Here is a 23,083-nt window from a genome sequence, read left to right on the forward strand (position 1 = left end):
AGCCTGGGTGTGGTGGGGAGGCATCAAACCATTTCATCACAGAGGGGATTGAAGTTGGACGAATGAGGTGCGCTTGAGTAATCAAATCCCCAGTGAAGTCAGCTTGTCTGTCCCAAGCCCTCCAGACATTAAAATGAGCCAATGAAAATGTGTGACATTGGATCTGGGGTGCATGCCATGTTTAATGGCGAGTGCCAGGTGTGCACCCACGAGGGCAGGTAAACATCTGAAAGGAGGGGGGGATTGAACTTTTAATGACCAGAAAAAAATGTTAATTAGAAGGTGAGGAATCTTTGATGAAAATTCAGAGAGACTGACATAAAGGGAAACTGAGAGTCGGGGGCACCGCGAAAGCTGGTGGTGTGCAGAGATTATCAGGCAAAGTCAGGAGGTATTTGTTTGCAGATTTTGTGAAACAACATGTTGTGAGCTGCCACTCAATCACAATAAATACATATATAACAAATTGTCTAGCTACTCATACGTTTTGTATGGGAATCTTTCAATATTTGTAGTGTCCAATAGGGTTCCAAGAGTACTTTAGTGCTATAATCGAATGACAGTTGGTTTTCATTGTTTTTGCCAGACTGTTTTCTGTGCGCCTTCAGAGCTTACTGGCAGAAGAAAAGACAGTTCAAAATGAACGAAGTGTAGATTACATAAACTGGAATGTCATGTGGTAGAGACGATACGATCCTATAGTTTAATTGGTAAGGCGCCTCAACCTAAATATCTAATGTTTCTAAGCGCTACAAACACAGATCTGCTCGATCCTGGAACAGCTTGCCACTGTCCCTCCATATGACAGAATAGGAATGCTTATTTCAACACAATTTAAAAACCTAGCTGTTTACCAACCCTTAGTCGCACAGAAACACTCACAACTGCTTACTGTTCTCAGCGCCGGGACGCCCCATTGGGGGGTAGCTGTGAGCTATATAAGTTTCTATGTAAACAAATAAATAAATAAATAAATACAACCGTAAATGTAAATGCCACTCAATTTGCCAATCTAAGTATGGGAGGAAGCTGCCCGGAATCCGGATTGTAACTCGCCACTTGTAGATCACAAATTTTTTAACATCGAACGTTTACTTAACGATCTCCCCTCACTCACTAACAGCCTGCTGCAGTTTTCATTACAGCACTCATACATTACCTGCATTACTTGGTGTCAACTCGACTCCACACGTGTGTGTTCTCATGCCCATGCACACACAGACGATGCGCTCATGCCATAGTCACTGTCTGTAGGTTATTGGAGTTCAGTGAATGTCAAATACCCCAATAAAAAAAAAAATACACATAACTATTTTGTTAATCACAGAGGTATCTCTGTGGCAAAGCGAGAGAGGGGGCAAAAATAATAACATGGCTTCCTGTTTCTTCCCTTATAAACATCTCCATCCGAGGAGAAGGGGAGGGGGTAGGGGGAGCAAACCACCTCTGCGTGGGCCAAGTTGATTATAACTGGAAATCTTGCTGTCTTTTTTTCAGAAAACAATGTACCCCTACATCGAAAACTGATGTGGGGGTTTGGCTGCTAGAAAATGATGCACAACACCTTTTATGTGAGCAGCTGTGTTATTCTCTGGCTCAGGTTTGATGTACATCTCAATTTTAGGAGTTAGAGGCATTTACTCCTGGTAAATGGGGGCTTGATTGGTTAGCTGTGGGGACAGGAGCTGTGAGGGCCAGAACATGGCTTCCACCTTGACTGAACTGTGCCACTGTCGACGAAGGCCTTTGTGAGTTTACTCAAGTATATTAAGCTTAGAGAGAAGTGCTCTTTGTTTCTGCTGCTTTGAAGCCCTGCGTCCAGGAGCATGTCTGAGAGAGAGAAGCAGCGCATGCAGGATTGGGAGGGGTAGGGAAAAGGGTCCGAGAGAGCAGTAACGGCTTGCAATACTCGAAGGGGGATCGCGCGGGATGGGGGTCGGGGGAGTTGGAAAAAAAATCGTACCTTACCGGGTCCGTGCCACTTCTGCTCTTGGGCTGGGGTCCCGCATTGGCGCCTTCTGCCTTCAACTTGTGAACAGGAACAACAGTTGCGTCACCAACCAGTCTCAGCCAATACTGACACTGCGCCAGCAGCGCCAGCATTGGCTTAGCAGGGATACTCGCCGCCCTGCTGCCCATTAGGAGACCGAGGGTTCCGGCGGTTGAGCAACCCTCGCTCTCCTAATGCGCAGTCGCTAGCCCGACTTAACACTAGTGCGCATGACTGGGCTGGTCGGAAAAATTCTCTGACCTAAACCCAGCATGCGCACCTGTGCTGCTGCCTGCTGAGCGCTCTGCTCCACCTCCTAGCCTGACAATGCATGTCAGTCAGCATTACGCCGGACCGCCCACCCCCTTCAGACTCTGAAGGTCGTGGGCGGTCCCCGGTTGCAATCCTCACTTTGGTTGCAATCCTAACAAATTGGTTGCAATCCTCACTTTGGCACACGACTAAAAGTCATGTGATTAGAAAATTCACTTATTTGATTTTTTAGAATTGAGCTATCGGACTGAAATTGATGCAAAACGCAGTTATGCATGTTTTCGCACTAGTGCCTGAGAGTTGTATGCAAACTTTCCTTGCTTATGGTTTGCATTAGCACGGTTAGCTGTTTGCAATTGTGTAGGTTTTGACTGCCCTCACCACATCTAAAAGATGTACAAAAGGACATGAGCTGTTGGTGTTTGGCTGTGAGGAAAGGTAGTATGTTCTCCTGACTTCTATGAAAATTAGAATTAATCTCAGGTCCAGAGAGACCATTCTATCTTCAAAAATTCTGAAGTTAAGGTGTCGACATACAAAGGCCCTTAATTCCCTTGTTATCTTTGAGGTGCTTATTGAACCTAGAAAAAACACCTTAAGTGCTCAGACACCACTTCTAAGGTTCAATGGGAGCCCTCTGGAGGAAAAACAAGACTAGCGTTAGATCTCAAGCTGAAAAACAATCTTAAATCCTTGGTCTCAATCCATAAATAGCTTTCAAACTAGAGGTTCTATTGGATAGAGATCACTCCAGGTAGACTTCAATGCCTTACATCAAGCATCGAAAGAAGCCCAATGATGGTCCTATTCTTGGCCTGCCCTCTGGAGGCTTGCAGAGATTCAGAGACAGCTAAAGAGAGAGACCATTATTCAGGAAACCTGCCCTCTCAACCTCTGAATCAGCAGTTTAAATCGGAGTAGGGTGTCTAGAGGTGGAAGAGGGTAATTTAGAGGGGATGGCAAGAAAGGTAGTATCCATTCCTGCTCCACTGCTAGGAGTCTCAGGAGAGAAAACCACAGTCTGCTTATCAGGAACCGAAGGACCATATTCATCTCCACTGATTCCCTCTGGAGTCTTACGTGAACTCTTGCATTTAGAGGAATGAGGGGGAAGGCATAGATAAGATCATCTACCCTGGGGCTGGTCAAAGTTTCTATTTCTACAGCCTGCTGATCCTAGCATCTTGAAAGAAATTGCAGAAGCTGAGAGTTCTTCTGTATCGCAAATAGATCCCCATCTCTCACGTATCTCCCAAAATGTAAGAGCGCGGGAGACAAAGTCCTGAGAGCGTAGACAAATCCTTCTGAGATAGTTTGCCTTTAGATTTAGAACTCCTCTGAGGTAAATGGACCCGAGGCTCATGAGATTGTGCTCCACCCAAACATCTGATGAGTTATTAGATTTAATGAGCTGGTTCAAATAAGGCATTGTTGGTTTTGTCTGCGCTTATTACAAAGGATCTTCCCCTTAGCAGATCTGAAAAAAATTGTTCTGTCCCTCAAATAGATAACATCTCCCTCCTGTTGGATGACCTGTTCTAATCTACCCCCAAAGACCCTGAGTAGTCTGATCATCCAGAATAGCCCCACAACCCATGCTGCTGGCATCTGTGATTGGGTTTATTGGATTGTTGTAAGTAAAAAAGGGGCTTCATCCACTAGGAAATCCCTTCTATGACCACAGGATTGACAGGAATTGGATCTTTGCAATTCTCTAGGAGGGACTGACAGTGGGTCAAGATGTGAAGTACCAACTGCCCCATGTGTATAAACACCCAAGGGAGGATTCTCAGATTTGCACACGAACAAAAAAAAGAGGTCTCTTCGCATGATCCTCTGGAAATAGGATTAGTCCCTGAGGTGTGTTAAACACAGCTATTATATTGTCCAGCCTCTGAGCAGGGCTGAGCTGAAACTTTGCTCAGTTGATTAGAAATCAACAATGTATGAAGAAGCATTAAGGCCATGACATCCAGAGACTTGTCATGATAGGTAAACTGGATTAGCAGGTCATCCAGATAATAATGGTCTATCACCCTCTGAGCATGAGGCAATGCAATACCAGGGCCTAAACTTTGCAAAAACGTTTGATAAGGGACCTCTCTGTGAAAGGCAATGCTCAAAACTACCATTGCTTGTTCCCGAAAGCAAACCTGAGAAACTCTGATGGGAATGTGAGATCAGGATGTGGAGGAACATATTCTGGGGATCGTTTTTTTTATTAGATTTTTAGGGAAATTGCTCCCAGAAATGAGGGTAAATATATTGATCCTGAAGTAAACTTGTGGGCGGAACTGTTTTAGAAATCACAGGTCTATGATCGTCCTCGATTCACTTGATAACTTTCTGACCAGAAATACTGTGGAACAACACCCACAGACTCTTTCCTATAGAAGAACTGGAAGTACATTCCCTTTCTCGTCCAACGGCAAACTACTGCCACAACAGTTAAGACTAGTTTTGGATACTGGATGAAAGAGCTTGAAAATCCTTCACCAAGGACAAAGATGCCGATACTGGATTGATTTTTGATCTTATTGCCAGACTGAGACCAGCATGAGCTCTATTCAGTGCACTCTCAACTTTGTTATATACCAGATCCAACATTACAATATCCTTGGTAAGTAGAGATGTTTTGCCTACCATGTTTGCCAACAGGGGGTCAGCCACCAGCAACCGTGGCAATTTAATCTTTCCTTTCTCAAGAGGATATAACTTACCCACAAATCTGCAGACATTCTCTGTCTGGATGGTTCCATTCTCATTTCAAGAGTTTCAGAATGGCATGAATTATTAGAACTCTGGGGAAAGAGGGCCTATAGAACTGACGGAGCCATTCCCTACTTGTGTCAGGCTCACTCTCTTCTACCAGTGGCTGGAGATTAGAGAAAGGATACGATATTATATTCTGAGATTCTCCTTCAAGTTATATTTTCCTCTTGGTGCAGAGAAGTCACCATAAAACCCCAACTCGTTTTTGTCATAATCCAGGCCCATAAAGAATACAAAGATGAGGAGACAGACGACTAGGATTTCCCTGACGAGAGTTGAGTAATTTGAGATGGCGATTTTCTCTTACATCAGCAATTGTAAGCCACCAATAGTGATTTCACCTCCTCTTGCAGATCTCTCTCAGAAATAGGAGGAATATTTGACCTATGCCCCCTGTCTCAGACTTCATGAAGATACTTCTCCATAGAGGTAGAAGGAGAAACATGATGACAGTGCTTAACTACGACAGTAGTAGCCAAGTCTACAAACACACTGATAACTAGAAATCAATCAAAGGGTGAAAACATACCTATATTTATCCACAGGACATTAGCAGAGGAAAATAATGCCTGATCAAAACAAAGAACAATGTACCCTACAGTACCCCACAGACAGAGTAAAAATCCCTTGTCTTTCTTTTCCTCACAAAAATTAAAGGCATAAGCCCTCACAATCTTCTGTTGTTTCCAATTTGGAGAAGAATCAATTGTAATATCAGGCACAGAGAATGGGTACTTACCTCTCACTTAACATGGAATACGCTATGTGTCTCTGTAAGAACTACCCAGAGAGGGGCATGCTGTGAAAGTACCAGCAAGATGAGGTAAGTGTCTGCCATCAAACATTATGGGTCCATCACCCAGGAGTGTAGGGATCTAAGGGCATTGCCCCCCATGAACCACCACAAACTCTACAGTTTATATAAATGCTTTTGCTGCTGCACTCTTTAAATTGCACCACGGGTCGGGTTGATAACTCCTTGAGGGCGGAGAAGAGTTCGATTGGTAAAAGAAAGGTTTTCAGCGAGGTCTAGAAGCGAAGTGCGAATCTCAGGCTAGACTGGTGTCATAATGAGGCCAGCTCAACATGTGCACTTGAAGTCTCTCTAACCAGTACAATGTTGCAGTGCTGGGGGGAATACAGCCTCTGCTCCTCTGTCTCCTTTAGAGTGCAAGGTTTGACTGCCCTAACCAATCCTGGCACTGCCTTCATGTTGTTTACTAACACAAACTGCATTAGAGCAGTGTCTGAGTCAGACACTGCTCCAGGACCAGGGTTGAAAGACTGAAAAGACCAGGACCTCCTGTTCCCGTATACTTCAAAGACCCTGGCCGAGGCTATCGGTAGAAAATCTGAAAAGTGCCCTCGAGCAATCGGTACCCCCTGCAGAATCCGATGTCCTGCAAGCAGATATAAACTTCCACGATTGGCTTACTAATTCCCTGGACACGGTCCTGCCCCTTAAATCGACCACAAAAAAGAGCAGTACCTTCAAATCCCCTTGGTTCACGCCCGAACTAAGAGAGCTTAGAAAAGCCTGTAAAAGAGCTGAGCGTATGTGGCGGAAAGACTGGGCACTCAACAGTAAATCCTCCTACCAAGCTGCTCTGAGACGCTATAAAGCCGCACGGCTGAAATCCAAGGCAGACTTTTTCGAGGAGAAAATTTTACGGTCAGCCAACTCTTCCAGGGAAACGTTCAAAATTGTTAACCAGCTTCTTAAAATTCCAGCCCCAACAATCGCACACAACGACCCCGAACTAAAATGCGACCAGTTAGCAGAGTTCTTTGACGGAAAAATACAGAAAATCCTTGACAGCCTCCCTCAATCACCTGTCACACATCCCACCGAAGTCCCTTTCCCTGCTTCTACCAGCCCCCAACTTGAGGCGTTCAGCTGTATCACCAGGGATGACTTCTGCAACACTTTATCTAATATAAAAAGTGGTTCTCCTTCTGACCCAGTCCCGTTGCATATTCTTAAACAAATCATGAGCACCATCGCTCCTTTAGCCACAGAGTTGCTAAACACGTCATTCACCACAGGTACAGTGCCCCCGAGCTGGAAACAGGCCAAAATCAAAACGCTTCTAAAGAAACCGGGGCTAGACACATCCGATTTGGCCAATTTCCGCCCCATCTCCCTTCTACCTGGACTGGGCAAAGTGGCCAAAAAGGTAGTGAATAGGCAGCTCTCAGAGTTCTTGGAGACCAATGGTCTTTTGAGCGACTCCCAAACGGGCTTTCGCCCAGGTCAGGGCACGGACACCGCCCTCATAGCAGTGGGGGAAGAGGCAAGATGCATCTTAGATTCAGGGGGTTCAGCGGCCCTGATCCTCCTGGATCTAAGCGCTGCATTCGATACCGTTGACCATGCAACTTTTGTTCAACGTCTTGCCAAGCTAGGCGTCACAGGGTCAGCCCTCAGATGGCTGCAATCTTTCCTGGACAAACGTTCCTTTAGGATATGGGAAAATGGATCTATGTCTAAATCCACTCCCCTGCAGTGTGGGGTTCCTCAGGGCTCCTCCCTGAGCCCCACACTGTTTAATGTTTATATGGCCCTGTTAGAGGAAGTAGTAGCCCCCTTTGGGATCAAATCCATCAGCTACGCAGACGACACCCAACTTGTCGTCTCGCTGTCGCAACAAGGGGGATGCCCAGATGACCTCCCGAAGTGCCTAACTGCAATTTCCTCCTGGATGTCGGACTCAAAGCTCAAACTAAATGGAGCTAAGACTGAGATCATGATGCTGGGCCACCAATTTACATCCCTGCCCTCTGAGCTGTGGCCCCCCTGCATGGGGATTTACCCTCTCCCAAGGAGAAAATTAAAAGCCTGGGGGTTTGGTTTGAACCCCAATTAACATTCAAGACCCATGCGCAGGAAGTCGCAGGAGGCCGTTTCGGCTTATTACGAGCAGTTCGGAAGGTCCTCCCCCTCCTGCCTTTTCAATCGAGAAAGTCACTAATCCAGGGCCTAATTCTGTCCAGACTGGATTATGGCAACGCTCTCCTCCTGGCCGCGCCTCTGGCCACTATTAATATCCTCCAGTGAGTACAGAACGCTGCAGCCAGGCTGCTCATGGGGGCGCCTAGACGGGCGTCAGCCAAACCTCTGTTAAAAGCCCTTCACTGGCTCCCAATCCAGGAGCGAATTGCTTTTAAGTCACTCTGTATCGCTCATAAAACACTGCTTAGTAAAGGCCCTCCGGCCTTGAGAGGTCTGATTCGCCCCTACAAATCGGCCCGGGCCCTTCGGTCCGACACAGAAAACCTGGCCTTCACTCCGAGAGTAAAGAAAGCTCATACCGGAGGCCGCCGGTTCTCGCTGAATGCGGCAAATAAGTGGAATCGCACTCCCCAGGGATCTCCGGATGGAATCCGCCTACCTCAAATTTAGAAAAGCACTTAAAACCTTTCTCTTCCCCATCACTCCTTAAGACCTTCCCTTTCTTGAGTTCTTTGTTATCAGTTTACCAGCGCTGGGACGCTTTAGGGCAGCCATGCGCTTTATAAACCCAATTTCATTTCATTTCATTTCATTTCAGAGTGCCGGCTGATAGGCCTCTAGTCAAGCAGCAGCGCTGGGGCTGTAGGTTCACTGAATATGACCAATTACTCTGTGGGTTTACTTTAAAGCCATACGGTCATTGGTCATGTTCAGCTGTCTCTTGCATTATAACCAGTAAATATTTGTGCCAGGGCTCTCGTCAGGAGGCCACTGCAGCTTGCCCCTGCTATGCTGCCAATGTTAGTAACAACATAACTACTAACCATCCCGTTTATACAAGTGGTTTGTAAGAATGGTTTGGGCAGCAGGCCATGGCTGAATTTAATGGCTAACGTGGCTGCCTAGAGCTTTATGGTTTTGCCTAACCATTGGAATCCATCCTCACCAGTGGCACCCATGGGTCCGCTATAACACTTCGGGGAGCACTGTGAGCTGTGCCGCTTCCTGGCATATACCCTTGCTCCGGTCCGGTCTCAGAGTGCTGAAGGAGCCCTGAGTCCCGATGCCGTAAATCCACTTGCAACATGTTGGCACCCAGCCCCTGCTGGTCCACGTGAGCGTGTAACGCTCCTCTCAAGAGGGAAAGGCAGGCCGACCCTCCAGCAGGGGTCCTGTGAGGAGTTGTGGGGAGACTACCCACCTGTCGGAGTATTCCCCTTAGAAGTTGTACTTGCAGCGGGGAATCAACTTGCACCCACTCGGCGGACAAGTCCTGGAGGCCACAAGGAGCCCTGCAGCACCTGCCCAGCAATCACAGATGCGGAGAGGCGCTGATCCTTGTGCTGACGAGCTGTTGTCCCCCAGGGAGGGGGAAATGGTTGCGAGGGCTGGTGGCTGCACTCCTGTCCCGGCCCCTGTCTCAGTCCATGAACGAGATGTGGCAGCTGTTGGCCCCTGGGAGGTGAAGGAGGTCGAGGGGGCTGATGGCAGCAATCCCGTTCCGGCCCTTGTGGTGGCACAGCAATCGGGGTGAGACACAGGACTGAATAGGGCTGCTGGACCGAGTGCCATTGGACTCCTGGTCTCCCCATCCCACCCCCTAACAGGGCCAATTGAAATACCATGGGCTCCGGGGAGGCCCTGAGATGTGAGAGGCTCTACCGGGGTGGTCTTGAGGGGTGCTGCGGGCAGTGGGATCTGGTGCCATAATGGAGGCATGGGGCGCCGTCAGAGGACTGAAGATCTGTGACACTCTACCTTCACCCAGCGTTCTTCTTATCTTGTGGGGCCAGGCCAGGGCTGTGTAGAGTGGAGGTTCCTGTTGAATTGCAAGCAGGACCCTTCACAGCACAAGTAGTCACTTCGAGGAGAAGGTAGACCGCAGTTGATCTCTGCGGCCTGATTGCAGCTGACACAGTGGATACCGTAGGTGGGAGGACCACCTGCCTAGATACAAGTGTCCTCCCCAGACCCTCAGCTAGGGCTGTATTGATCACCTACACTATGGGCAGATTGGGCTCAGGCCCTGGGTGGGTGCTTTCGCGCAACTGGTCTCCTTAGCTCCCGATGCCATATGAAGGGGAAGGAGGGAGAGCAGACCCTCTCCATATCTGACGAATTGGACAAAGTGTTGGCAGCAATAGAACACTCCAGGATCACCATGGAGGATAGATCTGGATCCCTAGCCACAGACCTGAACTTCCTCCGGGATGACCACTGCAAGCTTGCGGACAGAGTCACAGACGTCCAGAAAACCCTTTCTGCCCTACAGCCACTCATGAAGAATCATCAGGCGGCAATCCTGGACCTACAAGTTTGCGTAACACAGTTGGAGACTAGAGCAGATGACTTGGAGGGTCACTCCCGGAGGATCAATAGTCATATTCTGGGGCTGCTGGAGGGACTTGATGGGTCTAACCCCATTGCCTACCTAGAGGCTTGGTCCAAAATATTCACCCCATCCTTACACCCTTTTATTCCCTCGAGAGGGTGTACCGGGTCTCAGCGCGGTGCCCACCTCTGGGCTCCCCCCTCACATGATGCTGGTGAAACTTCTTCACTTCAAGGACAGAGATTCAGTGCTTTAGGGGTCCCTTGTAGGTAGAAGATACGTTTAAATGCACAATCACATACCTTGCAACTCTAAAATCATTGCAGGCAAGAAATCAATCATAAGATATAAAGTATAAGAAAATATCATGACAGTATTCACCTGTGATATGAGTGTGTCAGTTGCTGCAGAGAATCCGACTCCCAAAGCAAAACCCAGGACGGCCATGACCTGGAAACAAACACAGCTGTAATTAAATCAGAGGCAGGTGCTCAAACTAATAATTCACCATATGCAGAGGAAATGTGGTTCAGTAGTTAAGTTGTTAATTGTGAACAAGGTCTGAGCAGATTTACCTCCTGACGAACAACGTAGAGTAACCTCTCTGTGCCCTAGTGTTCAAAACTGATTTATTTTTTCAAAAGATCTCTTTATTAAGAATGTTATGATACCATCAACATTATTTAGCAATAGCACTGTTCTGCACCTTATAATACAATCAAGAATTGCTTGTAGCCTTCCTACCCATCCCCTGAAGCCCCTCTTGTTTCACTATTACCTCGCAGCTCTCTGATAACTAGGTGCACTCCCACTATTAAACTCATATTCCCTCTGAATCAGTCCCCTCTATGAGTTCCAACTTCTTCATACTTTCTTCCAATTCCGGGTGTATGCTCTCCCCTCATACACCACTTTTGCAGCTAACATGCACCAATCCATGCCTCGCTTCCATGCCCATAGGTCCAGGGCCTGCTTTTGCTACATTCCTTTTCACCACCATTAAGCCCAGTGTCATACATGTCCGCTGTGTCTTGCTGACCCCATTCACCCCATATATTAGGAACACATTGTTTGGCAGAGACATTAGTTCCCTTCCCCTGCACTCTCACCAGACATTCCACAATGCTCTATCAGAAGTCCCTTATCAGAGGGCATTCCCAGAGGATATGGAAGAAGGATCTAGTTTGCCCACAATCTTGTAAGCACAGCTCAGTGGTAGTCCTCCCTGATTGTAAGGCTACCTTTCTTGGGGCACCAAAGGCCTCTGCTCATTCTCCATTGTCAAGACTACCCAAAGGTGCCCCCATTGTCCTCGGAAATGTTGTAGGACATCAGTGGTGTGTCAATGTCGTGGATTTCCTGGGCATGGGATCCCCCAACAGCCTGTCCTCTAACCCATCATCAACACCACCCTAAGCGCATGCCGGAGTTGCCAGTACCTATAAGACTCGGAAGGTGCCAAATTATATTCTGGCTGTAAGTCTGACAGGGGGTCCTGAATCCAGACATCCCACACTGTAGAAATGCTAATGAGGTCCCACTTGACAAACCCCAGTTGCTTCCATAGGATACCTAGTGGCAGATTTTTTTAAAAATTGCTCTAGGGGGAGGAGCTTCGCGGGCAACCAAGATGGCCGCGTAAGCTCGGAGCTCCGCGGACCTTCCGATCCTCCGCAAATATCCTGCCCGAAATCCTGATCCACAAGGGTGGATACTAGTTGCTGATGGTCCACTGAGGCGAAAACCGTTTTTAGATCGCAGGTCGGTGTTTCCTACGCTGAGCTACGTCGAGTGGGACTCCGTGCCAGTGCAGTGCCATTGTCTCTCCGGACTTCGCCACTACGCACGACCGACTTGCGGAGTGCCTGCCTGTCGTCTTCACCGGTGGGGTGTTTCTGCTCTCAGTGCGTTCCTGAGGCGGCCTCCTACTGTCTGGCCCGGACAAGATCTCCGGCTCACTGGGCTCGGGCTGACCTGGCATAGCCCTTTGTTCTTGTCGGACCTAACATGGCGGGCAAAGGGGACCCCGACAAGACTTCGGGCAAGGGCGTCCGTGGCAAAACACAGCAGCAGCAGAACAGGATTGAGCGCTATACCCAGCCAAAGACGCCACCTGTTACCGGACCCTCTGCCAAGACCCTCCCGTCCTCGGGCTCGCCAGACGGCTCGGAGCCTACTCTGAGTGACATCATGGGGGCCATCACTAGTTTTCGGGCGGACATGCAGCAACAGCATGAAGTCCTTACACATAAAGTGGACACTAAGGCCGTCGACCTGACTCTCATTAGAGCCGACTTGGGTAAAACTAACGATCGAGTCAAGAATCTGGACATTAAGACATCCAGCCTAACGGTCGACGTCTCGGACCTGCAAACGGAGGTCCGGAACCTGCAGAGGACCGCGGAACAATTCTCAAGGCGGCTGGAGGACTTTGAGAGCCGTGCCAGGCGGCAGAACGTCCGCCTTGTCGGGGTACCGGAGGGTTCAGAGGAGGCGGCGACGGACCTCCTCGTGGAAGATCTGATCAAGACCCATCTGGCACCGCCTGGCCTTAGCAACTTTTTCTCGGTGGAGCGAGCGCACCGAGTGCCGGGTGGCCCGCCGAAGACGGGCGTGGCGCCCAGACCCATCGTGGCCCGGCTGCTCAATTTCCGAGACAGAGACGCGGTCCTGCAGGCTTCCAGATGGCATGGACCACTTAAATTCCAGAACGCCGACGTCCACTTCTATCCGGATTTCACCAGGACGGTACAACGACAGCGCCAGAGCTACGCGGGGGTGAAGCGAAGACTACGGGACTTGGGGTTCAAATATTCCATGATGTTCCCTGCCAAGCTCCGAATCGAATACGAGGGCCATGCCCTCTTCTTTGACTTTGCTGAAAATGTAAGTGACTGGCTGGACACTTTATCGCCGCGCCGAGATGCTCAGGATGACCATGAAGGAGGTGCTGCTGGTGGCCCCGACCTGTGAGACTTGGCTCTATAGTGGGTGATTCATCGTTTGCTATTTCTGCCTCATAGGACTATCGGATGTTGCCTTAATCTACCCTGTTGACTTTCCTGTCTGTACATGGAGGGTGGCGGGGGGTGTTCGCGGAGATTCCTTACTCCTCTGGGTGTCTTCTTGTAGAGTAGTTATGGGGCGACAGGCACACTGCTGGTTGGGGGGGCTTTTCAGTCATATGCAGGGGTGCAGGGTGGGGGGTGCAACTATGCAAGTTTATTTGTTCGTTTGTTCTTTCTCTTCCCTTTTCTTGAGGCAATGGATTGTGTTTTTTACTGTATACTTGATGATTACGTTGGTTGGGGCCGGGTGGGGCGGGTTGTTGGACGATGGGGGGTAGGAATTTAAAAGTGCTTAGCTGGAATGTTAATGGGTTGGGTGACCGAATTAAGAGAGGGATGGTAATCCAATTGATAAAGAGACATATGCCTGATGTTGTGCTTCTGCAGGAAACGCATTTGGTAGGGAACTCCTGCAAGGCCCTAAACCGTAAAGGCTACAAAATGGTTGCCCACTCTGGGTTCTCCTCGGGTTCCCGGGGGGCGGGCATCCTTGTGCGTGCGTCCCTTCCCCTTGAAATAGACGTCACAGTGCTTGATGATAGGGGGCGCTACGCCGCCGTGGCGGGAAGATGGGAGGGGCGTGCCCTAGCGCTGCTTTAGGTTTATGTTCCCCCAGGCCTCCAATCCAGCACCTTTCAGGACCTTGGTGGCGCCATTTTGTCCCTGCCTGCGGGCTTATTGATCCTGGGGGGTGATCTCAACTCAGTCTGCTCTGGCACCCTGGATCGCCAACCGCCGAGGGACCTCCGGAGTTCCCAAATGTGGTTGCCGGCCTTCCTCGACTCCATGGGTTTGGTGGATAGCTGGCGACTGTTGCACCCCGCGCTTCGCCACTTTTCCTTCCTCTCCAGTGCCCATGGGAGTCTGTCCCGTATAGATTATGTCCTTACCCTTGCGGCACACTCGCCTGCCGTATCTGAGGCCCGTTTTCTGGCACGGGGCGTTTCTGATCACTCTCCGTTGTGGGTCTCGTTCGACTTTGGCATCGTCCTGTCCAGCCGTCCGGTGGCGGTGAACCCTTGGTATTTCCGCAACCACAAGACGCGCGCACTCCTAGCCAAGGCCATAGACTTTTATTTCTCCGAAAATGCCGGCTCGGTTGGCTCGGCGGTCACCCTGTGGGAAGCATTCAAGACTGTGTTGCGGGGTGAGGCCCTAGCTCTCATCGCGGAGGCTAAGCGGGCTCGTGATGCCGACCTTTTGCATATTGAAGAAGAAGTCCTGGATCTCGAGTCCCGTTTGGGGCCTGAGCCAGACCTCTCTCTTTTACACGACCTCTCCCTGAAACAGTCGGAGTATCATGATCTCGCTACGAATGCCGCCCTAGTTTTGGCCAAGGAACAGCAGGGTCGTATTTATGACGTTGGTGATAAGGCCGGTAAGTTGCTGGCCTGGTTGGACAGGCGCGAGATGGCGAGCCGTGTGGTTCCGGAGATCCTGGGCGATGACGGAGTGGCGGTCACGGACCCGAGCGCTATTGCCGAGTCTTTTGCAGACTACTTCCGGGGTGTCTATACTTCTGGTTCTGACCGCTCCGAGGATGATTCAGCCGAGTTCCTCTCGACGATTGACCTCCCCTGTCTTTCTGACGAGGAACGTGCTGATATGGATCGAGATATAACCGCGGACGAGATTGCCTTGGCGATCCGCGCCCTGCGGTCGGGTAAAGCTACCGGCCCCAATGGCATACCGGTCGAGTTATACAAGATCAGGCCGGACGTGGTCTCTCCTCATTTGAGAGCTATGTTCCTGCGGGCCCGGGAGGAGGGTGTCCTCCCTTTGGATCAACGACTGGCCACCATAGTGGTCATTCACAAGAAAGGTAAGCCGAGGGACGTTTGTAGATCCTACCGTCCTATCTCTCTCCTCAACGCGGAACCCAAGATCCTGGCTAAACTGCTTGCAAATCGGCTGGTCGGAGTCATTAGCGACTTGGTACACCCGGACCAATCAGGTTTTATTCCCCGCCGCAACACTGCCCTCAACCTGCGACGGCTGCATGGTGTCATGGCCAGGGCTCACACCCTGGAGGAACCGGCGGTACTTGCTTCCCTTGATGCCACGATGGCCTTTGACTCCCTGGAATGGAGCTACCTTTGGGCGGTGTTAGCAAAGCTTGGGTTTGGACCGGGCTTCCTGGGCTGGGTGCAACTTCTTTATGCGTGCCCACTGGCCGCTGTCACGGTTAACGGTCGCATGTCGGCTTCCTTTGCGCTTCATCGTGGCACTAGGCAGGGCTGCCCCCTGTCACCACTCCTGTTTGCGCTGGCCTTGGAGCCACTTGCGGCCATGTTCCGCTCGCACCCCGACCTGCATGGAATCACCTGGGCCCCGGGTTTTGAAGACAGGGTCTCCCTATATGCGGATGACATCCTGCTTTACCTTACCTCTCCCTGTAAGTCGCTTATTGTGGCGTGCGACGTACTCCGGCTGTTTGGGCGCTACTCGGGCCTAATCATCAACTGGGCCAAGTCCTCCCTTTACATTCTCAAAGGAGACACGCCGCGCCTCCCTAGGGGCTGCAATATACAACTGGCCGGGCAAGGTTTCAAGTACCTGGGAATCTACATATCGGGTAGTCCTAAGGCGCGATATGAATACAACCTACTCCCTCCGCTCCAACGACTGCGGAGGGATGTGGATAGTTGGCGCAAGCTTCCGCTTTCTCTCCTGGGCCGGGCGGCATTGTTCAAAATGATGTCCCTGCCCAGGTTTCTATATGCCTTGCAAAATACCCAGGACCTTGTTCCGGCTCGGTACTTTAGAGAGGTTGAGAGCCTGCAACGAGCCCTGCTCTGGGGGGGTCGGCCCCGCGTCGCCATCCAAAAGCTTACATTGCCATGGTACGAAGGTACTACTTGTCCTCTCAGCTCACTGCCATCAACCATGGCCTTTATGGTCCCGCGGAGAGTCCGGGTTACGCTATGGATAGGTGGCTTTTGCGTGGAGGCAACTACTACCGCGCCCTGTATTCCAGGTCCTTTGATCGGCGCCTTACGGGCCCGACCAAGGCAGCGGTTCACACGTGGTGGACGATTACCAAGATACAGGGCTGGCAGGGCAGACTGACGAGATTCACCCCTCTGTATGATTCCGATATCCTAGGCAAGCTCTGGCACACCAAGGGTTTTGAGAAATGGGACCTTATAGGTATCTCGAGGGTGGAAGACATGGTAGCTAAAGGAGAGGTCAAGACTTTTCCCCAATTACAGGCGGAGTACCACTTGGGCGGATCGGAGTTTTTCCGTTACGCCCAACTGAAGCACGCGTTAAATGCCGCTAGACCAGAGGAGGGTGAAATCCCCGAAAGCTCCCCCTTGGAAGACAGGATTCTGGACAGCCATATGCCTGATAGTGCCATCTCTTTGTCCTACAAGAAGCTGATCAATGTCAGAGTTGACCTCCTCCAGCGCCTACGGGAACAGTGGGTAGCCGACGGTCTGGAACTGGACGACGAGGACTGGCAGAATGCTGTGTCTTCCCCTAAGGAGGTCGCCATTTCCTCGCGTCTGCGACTAGTGCAGTTCAAGATCCTCCACCGGATGTATGTTACCGGCCCCCGGCTTGTGCACATGGGCTTCTCGCCTGATGGCTTTTGTCGTCGTGGCTGTGAAGCCCTTGCTACCTTCATGCATATCTTGTGGGAGTGCCCTGTCATTGCCCCCTACTGGGAGAGAGTACACCGAGTGATGAGGGAAGTGACTGGAGTTTAGTTGACAGCAGAGGCGCGGAGGTGCCTCCTCAACATTTGGGAGCCGAATGACTACAACACGGCGCAGACTCGTTGGGCTACACTAGGCAACATGATTGCTAAGCGAGATATAGCGCAGAAATGGGGTTCTAACACGGCCCCCCTGGTGGTGCAATGGAAGGCCAATATGGATTGGTGTATGCTGCGAGAGAAGACGGTGTACGCTGCCAGGGGGAGGCCTCAGACATGGAACAAGGTGTGGGGGGCGTGGAATGCTTACAGGGGTGACCTGTGCTTACCACCGGAGCCTATTCCCCGCGAGGAACACCCGTCACCGTAACCGTTGACACCAGCTACTGTACACTTGCTGTAATTCTCCTGCTTTCCTTCCCCCCCCCTTTCTACATCCTACTTTCCGTTCTTCTCTAGATTCTTACCTGGCCTCCGATGCCTCCAACTGACTCACGCGCACTTCTTTTTCCTCCATTGCCTTTCTCACGCGCCCTTTGGCGCTTCTTTCTTGGTTTCTGTTATTATATAAAATAAAAAACAACCTGCAATGTCCTGATGTGATTCGTTTTGCACTATAGTCCTCCTGGTGCCATGCTGCCTTGCCTCCGGGAGTTAGGCTGAATAGCTGTGTGCTTTGATGCAATAAAGGTTTTAAAAATTAAAAAAAAAAAAAAAATTGCTCTAGGTTAGCATCACAAAGGTGATGGTAGCCAGCACAAAATGTTTTTTTTACCAATTTACATTCCAAAGCAAAACCTGCTTTGTGCCATGGTGCATTAAATGGGTCCCATGCTACCACCCATGCCTTTTGACACAAAACACCCTATCTACATACAATTGTAGACAGGGTTTAGAGGCAAAAGTTAATGCTACTACAAGGGAGGTATTAACAGAGGTTTTTTCCTGACTTTGCATCTGTGCTGCAGTGTACAGGGCACATACAAAGTAGTAAAAGTGTTTAAACTTGTCTAGGTCTAGGCATAGGCATAGGCATAGGCATAGGATTTTGTATAGGAAGGGTCTCCTTCCTATACAAAACGTATGCTAGGCTTAGACACGCACCCTTGCGCTATGGAGCTAGGGTGTGTGCCTGGTGCACGGTAGCTGAATTCAGCGCCGGCACTGGGGAAAGTGGAGGAGGGTGCCATATCTCTGTAGATATTGTGCTCTCCCGGTCCCTCCCTGTCACACAACACAGTGCAGCCTCTTTGGGGGTTTCCATGCGTTGCGTGCCTTTTTAAAAAATCTGGCCCATGTTATCTCTGCATCCCAAAGTGGAGTTGTTTGCTTAACAGCGTTCTTCCACTTCAGGTATGCTGCAACTTCTTTCCAGATTTTAACCATCACCATGGGAGAGTCAGGCAAGCCAGTCAATTTCCCACCACCATATAGGGCCTCTGGGTACCCCGACCACTGATTACATATCTGTCCTTTGTTGCACTGGTTCTGTCTGTGGCATGAATGCCGAGTCATTAACTGTGCTTATCTTATATTTCTTAATAACCGGCAGAGCAATGCTTCCATCGTACCAAACTCTTGTAACTTTGGGCAGTGCAATACTCGCTGGACTCCATTTCACTGTAGCGATCACATCTCTGCCTCAACCACCCTAAAGTAAGTCTTGGGAACCTCTGAGGGGTGTTCTGCAAAGCATATAACTAACATGACAGTGACATCATTTTAAAATGCGCCACTCTACCCAGTAGGGAAAGTGGCAAGGTCTGTCAGTGCCTCACATCTATTCGTAATTAGTCTAATAGTGGGGCCAGGTTGCATTTGAAGAAAAGCTCTGTGTCAGGTGTAACGTATTTCCCAAAGTAGCGGAGGCTAGTCAGCACCACAGTAACCCTACAGCCTGGTGGCAGATGCAGAACATCCCGCCAAAGCGGGTGGATTAAAGACTTGTGCCACTTGATAGTATATCCAGATTATTGACCAAAATTAGTGATGATCTCCATCAATCTAGCCATCTTCAAATCTGGTCAGCAACCTAAAGAAGCACGTCAGTGATATTCTATCTTCCCACGGATCCTACATTGCAATCTTCTGACCACCAAGTCCTGTCATGTACAGCCCTGCCTAGTGCCCCAACGAAGTTTAAAAACCTGGTAATGTACCCCATTTACCTTGACTCTGGCCAGAGAGCCATTGTAGAGTGGGAGGACCTAATGCATTGGCCAAATGTTTGGCCAAAACTGCAAAAATGTAGTCCTATTCAGCTGTATCAAATGCCATTTTGCCATTCGGTGACTGCACCGGTACCGTTTTCCCTTAAATTAATCGTCTGGCCAAGTACTTCGTATAGGAACCAGGGATTAATCCTGACTGATCTGTGTGGAACAGTGAGCGGATTACCTTTTTGAGCCTCTTCGCTAGTATATTGCCCAATATTTTGACCTCAGCATTCAACAACGATGTAGGTCTATAGGAGGCGCACTCCTCAGGGGACTTTCCCTCCTGGTGTATCATCAGTACAGTGGCAAGTCTTTTGGTCATGGGGCAGAAATCCCCACTATTTACTCTCCATGTGCATAGTTAAGAGCAGTGGGGCAAGCTTAGATGCCATCATTTTGTAAAGCTCATTTGGCAGTCCTTTCAGATCCAAGCCCTTCCCGGACTGCAGCTCCCTCCCCACTGCGACCAAATATCAATATCTGCTTCTAGAAACTCCAGATCATCATCTGATAATCTAAGCAGGTGTATGGCAGACATTTGTATCCTCTGCAATTTCCGTCACCGCTGGGGCAGTATAGCTGAACGTAAGAGGCTGCTAACTTCCCAGCTATACACTTTCCTTCCCTGGTGAGCTCTCGTATCTCTGTTTTGATCTCCAGGAGTTAATTTCTTAACTGATCCCTCTTACCTAGCGAAACCAGAAACTCACCAGTTTTATTCCCGACTTTATACAGGCAGTAAGCCGTAGCACTATGCACCGCCAAGGCGGCCTCAGTATCCAGGTCGTTATATACCTGGCTGTTGCATCAGCGCTAAAGTCCATTGTGCTTCCAATCCCATCTCTGTTGTGAGGAGGCACTCCAACTCTGGTATGTCCCAATCTAGCTCGTCAAATCTAGCCCTCTAATCCCTCTTGAACCCAGATAAAAGGGAGAGCACAAGGCCCCTCACCACTGTTTTATAAGCCCCCCAAACAGTTTGCGTAGAGTCCACTGAGATGAGGTTGTCTTTAAAATAGTGATCTGTAGTTTCAGTGAGGCCAGGGCCGGACTGGTCAGTCTGGGCACCGGGCAATCCACCGGTAGGCGGTCGGTTCAAATCGGCCCCAACAACAGAACACAGTGCTTACAGCAGTACATTAAATAAGCACAACCAGGTCTCCTGGCTCTCTGAGAGGCCTGGTGTGAGCTGCGGTGCCACGCCGATTTCAAATAAATTATTATTTCATTTTGATCAAGCGGTAGCCGGCTCAGCTCTGGATGAATCTAGTGCAACAAGTTACAATTGAATCTGCACTGGGGGCTGGGCCTGCCTGCATTGAAATTCGTGTCAATGAGACACTAAATCAGTAGTGGAGGCACCGAGTTTTTCTTTCAGGCAGGCTCCTTGTTGTTCCAGGTCTTTGCGCTGGTGGGGAGTTTCGGCGTCCAGGGCCCCCCTCTCTCTCTAGCCTCAATTTGCTTTTCTTTCGTATTTTCCGGAGTTGGCTTCGGATTTGTTCTTTCAGTCTCTGCTTGTGTTTGTGCCTCGATGGTGAGCATTTCCAGGGGGGGCGAGGCAAGCCCAGACGCAGCCGAATACAATTTACAATTTAAAATTAACAATATTAACTATCCTGCAGACTACAGTCTAAATAACCTGCATTGAAGGTTCCCGACAGATGCCAAGTTTCCTAGGTCCATGCGCGACTATTTAGGCCAGTATGGGCTTTTTTCTCAGAATCTGGGATTACCCAGCATAAAACACAGGCAAACTAAAGAAAAGGACGACCAACCAAGGTTTATCACAACCAAAACACAAGTACAATTATGATTATAACTCTGGTGCGAAACACTTCCTGTCCCCGTCGTCCTAGGGCGTACTTCTAGTCATTATGTTCGGATGAAGGCGGAAGGCGCACTCAATTAAATCCAACACGCGTTCTTTTAGTCCAAATTATATTCTTTATTTCGGTAATGTTTCCGCATCAATGGGACCCCTCTAATACGTCATCAACTCGATCCAATGTAGCGATCCCCGGCATATTAACTGGAAGACCTTGGTTCGAGGCATAAATCCATTAGAGCCCTGACGAATGTTCCTACAAGGAATGAATCGCGTTGGCTGTGTCAAGTTCTTGGTAAACATTACCCAGCATAAAACACAGTACAAGTTCCAGAATTCTGAGTAAAAAAAAACGCTGTTGCCTAACTAGTTATGCTTACGAAACTAAAGGCAGGCTTGCTTTCCCAGCTGAACAGTATTAATCTTGTGTAGTCCTATCGTAGGGATAAAAGATGAAGCTATCAGGTCCTCAAATTGAGAACTTCATTTACCCCTTATTTCTCTCTGTAGCATGTTTTATTTCACCCATTAGAAATGCATAACGTCAAGTAGCAGAATTCAAAGGGGGGAATAGGAGTGGGAGAGCTGCTTGAATTTGGTGACGGGACCCCCAGACTACTTACAGATTTCTGCAGCAGGTGCTCAATGCACGGAGAAGTCTAACCAGGCTTCCAACAAAAAAATCTGCACGGGGTGATGAATGGCGTTTTTACTATTTATGTTAAATTGTTGCATATAACTTGCACAAAGAGCCTCGGAGATTGCTTTTAGAATTGCTGCTGCTTGTTTGGTTGAAACAAATATCAGTTGCTTTTATTCGTGGCTTAATGACAAAAACAAATTGTTCTTTGATTAGAGAGTAGTTCGAGGCAGGTGTGTGTTGTGTTAGCTAAGTCAGACATACGAATGTCACCCCCCTCCCACCCACAAATTACAGTGACACACACATGATTATTTTCAACACGTTTACATCTTGTAGTCCAATAAAATATTCTAAATGCTTTGAAAGCAGGAAGGTGAAAATAAGAAAGTTAGGGGCAGATTTACAAGCCCCTTGCGCCACTTTTGCATCACTTTTCCCATGTTAAAAGTGACGCAAAAGTGGCGCAAGGGCCTTGTAAATCTGCCCCTTAGTGCGTATTAGCTTCAAGTATGGTAAGCACTGTGTCAGGGCCGGCTCTAGGCTCATGGTGGCCCTGTGCAGGGAGCGTAGGTGGGGGCCCCGGAAGAGGGGGTCTGGACCCTCATGGACATCGATTCGCCAAAATGTTATGGGTGACAAAAGCGACATGTCACTCCCTTTCACACCCAGTGACATCACAGGCGTGTCTAACCTTGGACTTTCGACGGCCTCTTATTTACTGCTTGAGGTGTTATGGAAAGAGCAAGAAATGGAGACAACAGAAAAGTAAACAAAGCTCCATGAGCCCTCTTTAGTTTCTGTTCTTATCTCTCTCTCTTCATAAGCTGAATGTGTGTGGTGTGTGTGTGTGTGTGTGGTTGGGGGAGGGGTAAACGTAGGGGATGGGGGAAGGACTTTGCTAAGGAGACCGGTCACCAAAGGGCAAGGTGGAGGTCAAAAGGCAACACACTGTAGCAGGTGCTTCCTCTGGGCACCCCCAAAATGTCATCCATGTCTATCTCTCGCTTCCACTCTCTCCCAATCTCTTTGTCAGGAAACCGACACTGCTCTCGAGAGTAAAGCCTCTTTTCAGACTCGTTAATCATAAATTGCCCTGACGTATACAAGTGTACAGCCGACGCATGCGCAAGTGCGCGAAGGGCAGGCGGTGCAACAGAACAGGTGTTCTAATGCAATTTAGTGGTCGCCCGATATCCTCACCTTTTACCCCCGCCCCTGCGCTCATGCTTACTGCTCTGCACTTCGACCTGTAGAGTTGTAAATGCAGCGCGTATTCAGTGCAGTCTGGATCAGGTAATGGCAACGACGCTCCGGGGTCCTGCTATGTCTGGCTCGGGAGAAGCCTTAGAC

At 49.3% G+C, this 23,083-nt stretch overlaps 1 protein-coding gene across 2 annotated transcripts in view; it reads right to left on the bottom strand.

The window, feature by feature from the left end:
- The window catches only part of LOC147730245 (multidrug and toxin extrusion protein 1-like), a 673,781-nt gene that overhangs the window by 295,250 nt on the left and 355,448 nt on the right, over positions 1-23,083 (bottom strand). For both annotated transcript variants that reach the window (XM_086958536.1, XM_086958535.1), the window contains exon 3: positions 10,702-10,770. In XM_086958536.1, the coding sequence (XP_086814662.1) occupies positions 10,702-10,770 (69 nt within the window). The remainder of the gene's footprint in view (positions 1-10,701; positions 10,771-23,083) is intronic.

Source organism: Lissotriton vulgaris, chromosome 2_1 (genome assembly GCF_964263255.1).
Source record: "Lissotriton vulgaris chromosome 2_1, aLisVul1.2, whole genome shotgun sequence".
NCBI classification, from domain to species: Eukaryota; Metazoa; Chordata; class Amphibia; order Caudata; family Salamandridae; genus Lissotriton; species Lissotriton vulgaris.